The sequence below is a fragment of the Rosa chinensis genome, chromosome 5 (assembly GCF_002994745.2).
Source record: "Rosa chinensis cultivar Old Blush chromosome 5, RchiOBHm-V2, whole genome shotgun sequence".
Classification (NCBI taxonomy): Eukaryota; Viridiplantae; Streptophyta; class Magnoliopsida; order Rosales; family Rosaceae; genus Rosa; species Rosa chinensis.
Genome location: NC_037092.1, coordinates 9,406,551 through 9,416,096, shown reverse-complemented (window position 1 = coordinate 9,416,096; position 9,546 = coordinate 9,406,551). Strand labels below are relative to the sequence as shown.

Genomic DNA, 9,546 nt, shown 5'->3' with positions numbered 1-9,546 from the left:
CAGTACTATTTAGACGATCACGTATATGAGTTCCTTCATCGAGCAATAGCTCGGTACGTCGCCCTGTACACAATTATATTCCGTGAATAACAATTCGACAAATAAATACGATTCCAAAATCACACCTCTTAGTCCAACATCTCCATTTCCTTCTCCAATTCAACCCAAACTTTATCACTAACACCATTTCATTAATTTACAAGTTCTAGGGCAGATTCGAGAGAAATCCGACGGTCGGATTCTCGTAAATCGATAGTCAAAACTCTTACTTTTTGAAAATTCATAATAAATTCAAAACATCACCAATCTTCACCAAACTTCATATACAAGCTCTACAACATTAATAGGATTTTATAGGCTAAAATTGAAATCAGCAAGCAGCCCTAAGCGCCGCCATACGCCACCTACAGTGGCGGTGCCGACCACCGGCCACCACATCCGATGGCCACCAAACTTTGGTAGTAGCACCTCCTCAACACACACATTAATTTTCTCAACTGTGACAAAGTCAGAAAATGAGTAGAAATACCTCAACAATTAAGGAGAAAGTTGAACCCGAGTGAACAGTAAAATCTTCTAATTAAGAGAAAATTTTACAAACAGTACCCGAACTAAGGCCGACTCCTAACGTCAGTACCCTACTATGCAAAACTATCACTTTGGTACCCCAAGTTTGAAGTCCGACCCAAGAATGGTACACGTCGTCCATCACAGCGTTAAGTCTTTAATACGTGGCAAACCATGAGGGTCCTCAAAATATGCCACGTAGTTAGCTAGTTAACGCCGTGATGGACGGCGTATACCATTCTTGGGTCGGACTTCAAACTTGGGGTACCAAAGTGATAGTTTTGCATAGTCGGGTACTGAAGTTAAGAATGAGCCTTAGTTCGGGTACTGTTTGTAACATTTTCTCTTCTATCAATGACAGGTTTCAAAGTGTGATATTGAACAAATTGGAGATTAAGCATGAAAACTGAAAGAAGGAAAAAGAAGAAAAAAAAACTCTCCCTATAAATTCTTATTATTCTCAGAGATACAATACAATCGAGTAAGCCCCCATTTGGGAGCATACATCAGTTTTTGTTCAAAATTTTAGATTTTATTGTGTTTGGTAAATAAATAAAAAGCAATTTTAATTGAAAATTATAGGTCACTGGCAGCAGATTCTAGAAGCAGCCCAGAGGTTGCTTTTAGAAGCTGTTGTGGATCAAAACACGATCTGCAGTTGTTTTATGTACTGACAGCAGTTTTAAAAATATTATTTACCAAACACGAAACTGTTTTACTCCACAACTGACTATTCTCACAACACAACAACAGCAGTTTTTTTTAAAGTTACAGCAATCCCTTTTAAAACTGCTTTGTCAATCGTTTAATTGGCAGAAATTTACAGAAGTGCATATCGGTTGCAAAAGCAGATGTAATGGAAGTGTTTCGTTTCCTACGGTAAGAAGAACTCAGAAGCACTCGGATTTTTAATAAATATGTTATTTCCTGAATTGAACTACTACATTGATAATCATAATTCTAGTCTGTTATTCATTACCAATCCAAGAAACAAGAAATTCAGCAAGCGGATGTGATATATTTATGAAATATGGTCAATCCTAAAAGCCAGCTGCAAACCAAACATTCAGATATCCTTCAGCTAGAAACAAACTCGCTGGAGACATTCTGTTGCTCTAATATAATGATAGTTTTCGAAACATCATTTCAAGAGAGCTTACTGAAATCTCACTTTCACTAGCTACAAACTCATCATCGGGACTGGTCTTAGTTGGGACTTGATCAATGATTTGGCACTTGACAGCATCTTGATTGAGTGCTTGAGCATACAAGAAACAAACCCCACACCTCGTTGTCACATAATTTTGTGCAGAGAAGTTGAAAGAGGCTTCAATGGTGGCATTGCATAATCGAGTGGACCTCACCTTTTCAAGGCTATCATACCACACGAATATGTGATCTGAATTGACATCACCCAAGCTGGTCAGCAATGAGTGAACTTGAATCGAAAAAAAATGGTTGAATTGATGGCTATCACCATTGATGGTTTTGAATATGGAGTTACACCCACAATCTATCATCCCTGGTTTATTGATTGTAACAACAGCACACAGAGCTAAACCCAAGAAGTTCGCATCATCACACCAATTTAGAGGAAGCTTGATTTTTATTGAACCGCCTTCCCTTTGAAAGCTGAACCATTTTGGAATTTCATTTCCGCAACATAGAACTGCAACTGAAGCAGGTTCTACGCCCCAAAACTCCGACCCCTCATATTGAAATTTCTGTACGGCAGATAGACATCATGCATGTTTAGTGAAGAGGATCAAATGATTCAAATCTACTCAATCAATTTAACAGAAGTAAGGGAGTGTGCTTGTGTTTTTCTCTGTGTGTGTGTGTGTGAGAGAGAGAGAGAGAGAGAGAGAGAGAGACATGATAATTAGCAGTTGCCATGTGCATAATTCGAAGATGTGCATCATCCATTACGTTGCTCCTTGCATTCTCATCCAAATTTACGCAATTGTATAACTCATGTCTCTCATCAAGGTATAGCCTTGCATCTTCACATACTTGATCCAGGCCTTGTGTGAGTGCAGTCATCGAGAATGACACTGTTTTCAGTTTCGTGCAGCCACTTGCGTTTAACTGTCTAAGACAAGGAAGGTCCGGTAAAGATTCAAGGCGCTTGCAATTGCTTACATTTAGGACCCTCAGCCTAGACGCTTGTTTGATGGTTGAAGGAATACTCTTGATCATGCTATCCCTCAGATCTAGTTCAATCAACGAGGTTGAGCTACAGATGCAGTCAGGGATTTCTTCAAATATATTGCAGCCTTTGAAATCTAGACAATGTACCAAAGACCACAAAATGATGGACGAGTGAGGCAACGCTTTTAGACTGCAGCAGCCATCAACTTCGAAATTCAAAAGGCTTAGATAGTAGATGCTATTTGGGACAGACTCGAGGCTCTGGCACCGGGATAAGGTTAAAGTTTTAAGCCCAACTAAATTTTGGATCGAAGAGGGTAGCTCTTTGATATCTGTTCCTACTAAATTAAGATACTTAAGACTTTCAAGAGGCTCCAAGATTTCTGGGAAGTTTTTGAAGCTAGAGCAACCTTCAAGAGAAAGTCTCTCGAGATAATTCAACTTACAAATGCTGGTTGGGAGACTCACCAACCTTCTGCAATAGTACAGTTGAATTGAAACGACGCTGTTTGAGAAACACTCGATTGATGAGGGCAATCCTTCTATACCTGTCCAACACAAATTAAAAGATGTGAGGGAGTTAAGCTTCCAAATGCTGTTTGGAAGATTCTTCAAGCCCTCACACCTTTCAAGATTCAACTGAACAAGATTTTTATGAGACCATATTGATGAAGGCAATTCTTCTATTGCAGTACTTTCTAACACTAAGAATTTCATATTTCTTGGGATCTCTGAACAAATCTTAAGACTCGAGCAATGACCCAGATTCAGAGAGGTAAGCTTGGGAAGATTTTGAAAATAAGGGGGAACTTCAACCAACCGTGTACAGCCTCGAAGATCTATACTCTTAATATTTACACTCTTAGAGAGATCTGGAACTTCAACTAGCTGCTTGGAGTCACTAAGATCGATCCTTTTTAAGTTCCTAAGAATCTGAAAGAAATTAATGAGACATGGTAAGAATACCTGGCTCGAATATATGACCTTTCCACATACAGCTTTTAATACATGCATACCTGTTGGCTTTCATTCCAAAGTCTCTGCAGTTGGCTACGGGGCATTAGAAGCTCAACAAGATTGTCCAAAGAGAACTTTGATGGCAAAGATTTTAAAGGGTATTCGGGCCAGCAGAGATATCTAAGTGCATTAGGAAGGGACTCAAGATCTTGAAGATTCCAGTACTGTGAAAAATATCCGTAAAAGTTCAGGAATTTAAGATCATACATCTTCACCAAGGCTTGAATGAGTTGAGTCCAGGTTTGCTCCTCGGCGCTATTCAGTCTTACGGATATGCCTTGAACTTTTTCAGTTCCCTGACAATCAAGAGCCAAGTATAAACCAGTATGCAATGTACAAAAAGAATATAATCAAAACTACATTGATTTGTAAACACATCGAACTCTACTCCTCAATTTTTTTAACTCAAGTCAAGGATCTAACCGTGTTCTTTTCCAACACATGATGGACATCATTAGGAGTATACAACCTACTGCGCTTTCCAGGCTCTTCAGGACATTCCTTGCGAACAATTTCCCAACCCATTTCTTGTATCACATCATGCATCCAAAGTAGACCACTTTTAATTGATATGAGAGACATATCAATGAGAACTTCGATTCCACTATCCGCAAACAAACCACATGCATCTAGTTGTCTTTTTGCATCATGGATTTTCTCGTTTTTATGAAAACATGCAATACTAAGAAATATCTCCCTCTCGTTTTCTTCTAATACATCATAACTAACTCTATATACATTCTGAAGCTTTTCGTTGGGATACGTTTTCAATTTAACCAAAAAATTTTCCCTTTCTTTCATGTTCTTGCATCTACGGAATAAGGAACCCCAAATTTTAAGTGCCAGCGGAATGCCTGAAGCATAATCTACCAGCCCTCTTAAAAAAATAAAGTTTCCTCCAGAACACATAGCAGTGGAAGCATTCAAATGGAAGAGCTGTAGGGCTTCATTACCATTTAATTCCTGAACTTCGTATATCCTTACATCATTTTTAGGTTCCTTCCTCAGTAGTCGCATATCTCTGAGTAGTTGCTTATCTCTAGTTGTGATAATGATTCGACTTCCTCGACCAAACTGAACTTCTTCTCCAACTAAATGCTCCAATTGGCTGAAGTCATTCACATCGTCAAGCACAACCAGGACCTTTGTATGGGACAACCTCTTTCTGACCAAACTTGATCCTACAGATGGAGTGCCAATCCTGAAACATTCTTCCTTTAATAACTCACGAAGAAGTTCATCTCGGAGACGATTTAGTCCACATCTCTTTGATTCTTCCCTAACATTTGCAAGAAAACATGATGCTTCGAATTGAGAAGAGAGTCGGTTAAATACAGCACCAGCAAGTGTGGTCTTACCGATACCACCCATACCCCAAATACCTACTGTACGAAGGCAAACTTCTGGCGGGACAATGCCGTCAATGCATAATAAGGATTCAATTTTCTGAATGCGACTTTCTACTCCAACCAATCCTGTTAAATCAGTAGAGAGTTCACGATCCAACTGCATCAAAATAGCTTTGACGATTCTCTCAACTAATTCAGAATCATTACTGGCATATATGAGAAATGAGACATTATTAATAATATTAGTCACATAGTAGATTAATAAAAAATAGAAATTAATTACTACAAGCTTTATATTTAGAGAGTACCTAGTGGTGAGTGAGTCAAACCCTGATAGGTTGGCTATTGTTGTTAAAGCATGCCTCCACTTAAGCACCCTTTCCCTCTTGTCCTCGAAACGTTCTTCATGTTTAGCGAATGCAGCTGCATAAGACTCCTTCTGGTAACGCACATGCGATGGATCTATTCTGTAAAAAATAGGTATAACAAGTTGTTGATATCTTTCCTTGCATTGCTGTATATGAATCATCTCATCCAAGCACCATCGGGAAGAGGCATAGTTTTCGGAGAAAACAATCAATGAAATCTTTGATTCCTCGATCGCTTTCAAAAGGGCAGGTCCAATTTCATCTCCGCTCTTAAGTTTGTAATCGATGTAGGTATCGATTTTCTTCCCATCTAAAGCCTTAAGAAGATGGCTGATAAAAGTCTTGCGGGTGTCCTCCCCTCTGAAACTAATGAAGACATCATACCTATATATATGTGTAGACGAAGAACAAGAACCAGCCATATTACAGATATGTGAAAATTCACTAGCCAAAACATGCAAACATGCACTTGGGGCTGGTGTCCGCAATCTATTCTGCTTGCCTGCCGAGATTGCTATGCACAGCTCTGAAAGTAAATCCAATTCATAAGTAAGTTCACAAGTATATTTGACATATAACAATAAGCACATACATATGAAAGAGCGAAACATAACCTACAGATCAAGCTGTACAGGAGAAGCAAGAAGAACACATGGCAGAGAGCTTATCAGTTTTCTGGTTCAGAGCGCTTGATGGCTGATGGCTCGCCGATATCCTCCTCCCCACTTCCATTGTCAACTCTCAGATTTCATACAAAGGAAATAAAAAATAAAAAGCAAACCCTTTTCAGATCAAAACAAGGCCCCCAAAACCCAGATTGTGAGATGATCCAACTCAGACTTTGCGGTTGAAATTGTAAGAGAAGAGGAGAAATAATGTCTCTCGGGAACCAGCAGAGGAGAGAGAGGGGTTGGGTCGAGAGAGAGAGATACCATGTTACCCTTCAACAAACAAATGTATAAATGTATAATTACATAAGGGAAAATCGTCCGTACAGTATCTGACTTTTTAGAATGGCAACTTCAGTACCTCACGTTTAGATAATATCAAAACGGTACCTCACGTTCTGACCCCGACCGAAGAATGGTACCTGGAGCCGTTAGCTCCGTTACGGAAGTTGATAGTTGAAGGATATATTTGTCTTTTCATGTCTTAATCTAAATTTTTTTTATCTAATTCCTTTTTTTCTATTTCTTTTTCTTTCTCCCTACTGTTACTCTCTCTCTCTCTCTCAGTCTCTCTCTCTCTCTCTCTCTCTCTCATTCAAATCTCCTCAGTCTCAACGAAGCCACCGGGTTTCTGGGTTTTGTGGCAGGATTCTGGGTGGCAAGAAAGCCTTCCACAGCCAATCGGTTCGGGTCACCGACACCAGCGGCACGCCCTCGAGTTGGATCTTGGACTCGGTCCGTTCCTCACTGCCGAAGAATGGTTGGATCGATATCAACCCGATTGGTTTCACGACCCGAAACGGCTCATGGCAGGCTCGCACTGCCATGTGGTGGGCAATGTTCGCGCCGGCGCTGTCTCCGGCGAGGAAGCAACAGGAGCAGTCAGCGAGGTCGGGGAGGGAGTCGGGGTTTTGGTCTAGGAATTTGAGGACGTCGAGGCCGTCGTCGTACTGGCAGGGGTAGCCGTGCTCCGGGGAGAGGAGGTAGTTGACGGAGACTACGACGGCGGGGATTTCGGGGGCGAATTTGCGGCAGACGGCGTCGTAGGAGTAGGAGTCGGGGCTGAGAAAGCTGAAGCTGCCGCCGTGGAAGAAAACGACGACGGGTAAAGAGGCGGGGGAAGACGACGTCGTAGAGGGGACGAAGAAGCGGAACCAGAGGTTGCGGGTTTGGTCGACGGTGACATCGGAGGTGGTGACGCCTTTGTAGGGAGCTGAGGGAGTGGCGGAGGAGCGTAAGTCGAGGAAGCTCATGAGACGGCAGTTGATGGTGCCGTTTGGTCGGCGAGCGGCGTCTGTTAACTTTGACAGAAGCGATAACAAGATCCGGGTCCTCCAAGGGAGCAAAGCCCAGGAGGAGGGAGTGGATTGTTGGGACTGAGACGACGTCGTCATGGAGAGAAAGCAGGTTTCTGGGTTTTGTGGCTGGGATTTCCCAGAAAAAAAAAAAATTGTTTTTTTTTATTATATGAAGAAAATTAAGGAAAATAAAAAATAAGGGCAAATTGGTCATTTAATGATCAAAATATGACAGCTGTCAGCTTCCGTAACGGAACTTACGGCTCCAGGTACAATTCTTCGGTCGGGGTCAGAACCTAAGGTACCGTTTTGATATTATCTGAACGTGAGGTACTGAAGTTTAGAATGGGGCAAAGGTCAGGTACTGTACGGACGATTTTCCCATTACATAACGTTAACAATATTGTTGACGGCATACACACCAAAATTGGGCCGGCTAGAGAGCTTTGAGCCGGCACCACCTGATTGCAAGGTTTTCCTCTCTATGCGGTGCGCACCTAATTAATACCCTACTCTTTCTTTACCGTGACCAAAAAGTCAAAAGTACCCTTGTGATCCTATGATCCTATCTTTTGTTTATACTTTAATATCTCTTTCATGAAACAATCAAGAATTATGTATCATTTTAAGAGCTTAAGAGATAAAATTCGGTTCCCTTGGTTCCAAAAAAGAATGATGTATCATAAATTCTATATGTATGTGTGTGTGTGTGTATATATATATATATATATATATATACAGATCCTATCTAGAGCGGAGCTCCGTTTTGAAAATTAACGTGTGAAGTTCGAGTTTTGGGTCACTTTTCGGTCGCATATCCACATCTCGACCGTTCAGTTTTTAGGTACTAGTGTATAGATCGTCTCTGAAAATTTTCAGCCAAAATGATAATCGTTAAGGCATTGATAACTGCCTTAAAGCTAGTACGGTTCATGTTGACAGATTCAGTCCGTCCATTGGTTTAAGCGAGTTAGATACCTTAACGATCATCAATTTGGCTGAAAATTTGCAGAGACGATCTATACACTAGTACCTAAAAACTGAACGGTCAAGATGTGGATATGCGACCGAAAAGTGACCCAAAACTCGAACTTCACACGTTAATTTCAAAGCGGAGCTCCGCTCTGGATCGGATCTGTGTGTATATATATATATATATATATATATATATATATATATATATATAAAGAAAACGAATGATGTGTCATTGTGACATTGTGTTGTTAGCTTTATCTTTACTAAAATCTTAATATATGCTCATGCGAGTGTAACTGGCTTATGTTTTTTGTATATTTGTCTTATTGTGATTTTTGTTTTGAAGATGCCTTATTGTTATTTGACCGGAGAAATAATGCAAAAACTTGATTTTTTTTTTTGTCTCAAATTTCAACAAGTAAAGAGAATAAAAGTTAGAAATTGAACCGCCTGCAACAAAATTGGTTTGAAATTGTGTTTTTCATCCTACTTTTTTTTTTCTAATTTCCTTTCAATTGATTTTGGTAGTTTACCATGATAATATTTTTAGATGTTATTTATACAAATTAAGTCTATTTTATTCAAATGGTATTTATGACTATTCAAAATTTAGTGAAACTTTTGACACTAAACTTTGGCTTCTATTTATATATAGTAGTAAAGATATTTATATATCTATCCTCAGTAATCAAACTTCTATCAATATTATATTATACTATAAGTCAAATTTCAAAATGGTTATACTATCTTTTGAATGATGTTGTTTGAATAAGTTAGGTGTAAAAAGAATAAGGCTATGTAAATGACAACTAGATAATAATTTTCAATATAAATTTGGAGTTGCTCGTTCTCTCTAATGGTCGGTCATCTATGTATATACACGAGCTTTAATCTTTTGGTGCATAACTTGTGTGATATGTATAGAACTATAGATGATCGAGAATAAAGAAAGTAGCTAGTGTTGATGAGAGTATCGTTTTTTGTAATTATTTTCAATACAAATTTGGATCTATTTGTTTTCTCTAATTGATGATTGGTTATCTATGTGTATGCACGAGTTTTAATATTTTGGTGCATGACTTATTGTGTGATATGTAGAGAGCTATAAATGATTGAGAATAAAGGAAATTGTGTTAATGAGTAGTATCATTTT

At 39.3% G+C, this 9,546-nt stretch overlaps 2 protein-coding genes across 4 annotated transcripts; both read right to left on the bottom strand.

Annotated features, from left to right (window-relative positions):
* Positions 1 to 1,664: 1,664 nt before the first annotated feature.
* On the bottom strand, positions 1,665 to 6,362 carry LOC112201529 (TMV resistance protein N). 3 transcript variants are annotated; one of them, XM_024342424.2, is made up of 6 exons: positions 6,067 to 6,362; positions 5,393 to 5,978; positions 4,159 to 5,290; positions 3,735 to 4,031; positions 2,443 to 3,651; positions 1,665 to 2,291 (listed from the first exon to the last, which is right to left on the bottom strand). In XM_024342424.2, the coding sequence occupies exons 2-6, from the start codon at positions 5,872 to 5,874 to the stop codon at positions 1,683 to 1,685; spliced, it is 3,729 nt and encodes a 1,242-aa protein (XP_024198192.1). In that variant the 5' UTR covers positions 5,875 to 5,978; positions 6,067 to 6,362; the 3' UTR covers positions 1,665 to 1,682. The 3 variants fall into 3 exon arrangements, with proteins under 3 accessions (XP_024198192.1, XP_024198191.1, XP_024198194.1); XM_024342423.2 differs by having other exon boundaries at positions 6,071 to 6,362; XM_024342426.2 differs by lacking the exon at positions 6,067 to 6,362 and having other exon boundaries at positions 4,159 to 5,241; positions 5,393 to 5,473.
* A 368-nt stretch (positions 6,363 to 6,730) lies between these two features.
* Positions 6,731 to 7,745, bottom strand: LOC112201525 (probable carboxylesterase 18). Its single transcript, XM_024342418.2, has one exon. The coding sequence runs from the start codon at positions 7,512 to 7,514 to the stop codon at positions 6,732 to 6,734; it is 783 nt and encodes a 260-aa protein (XP_024198186.1). The 5' UTR covers positions 7,515 to 7,745; the 3' UTR covers position 6,731.
* Positions 7,746 to 9,546: the final 1,801 nt, after the last annotated feature.

What these genes read in the sequence shown, in the direction of transcription:
- LOC112201525 (XM_024342418.2), bottom strand. Translation starts at nt 7,514, where the DNA reads ATGACGACGTCGTCTCAGTCCCAACAATCCACTCCCTCCTCCTGGGCT.
- LOC112201529 (XM_024342424.2), bottom strand. Translation starts at nt 5,874, where the DNA reads ATGGCTGGTTCTTGTTCTTCGTCTACACATATATATAGGTATGATGTC. An exon ending in TTTGACTCACTCACCACTAG is followed by an intron (nt 5,291 to 5,392) that starts GTACTCTCTAAA and finishes CATATATGCCAG; the next exon opens with TAATGATTCTGAATTAGTTG. An exon ending in TTTGGAATGAAAGCCAACAG is followed by an intron (nt 3,652 to 3,734) that starts GTATGCATGTAT and finishes AATTTCTTTCAG; the next exon opens with ATTCTTAGGAACTTAAAAAG.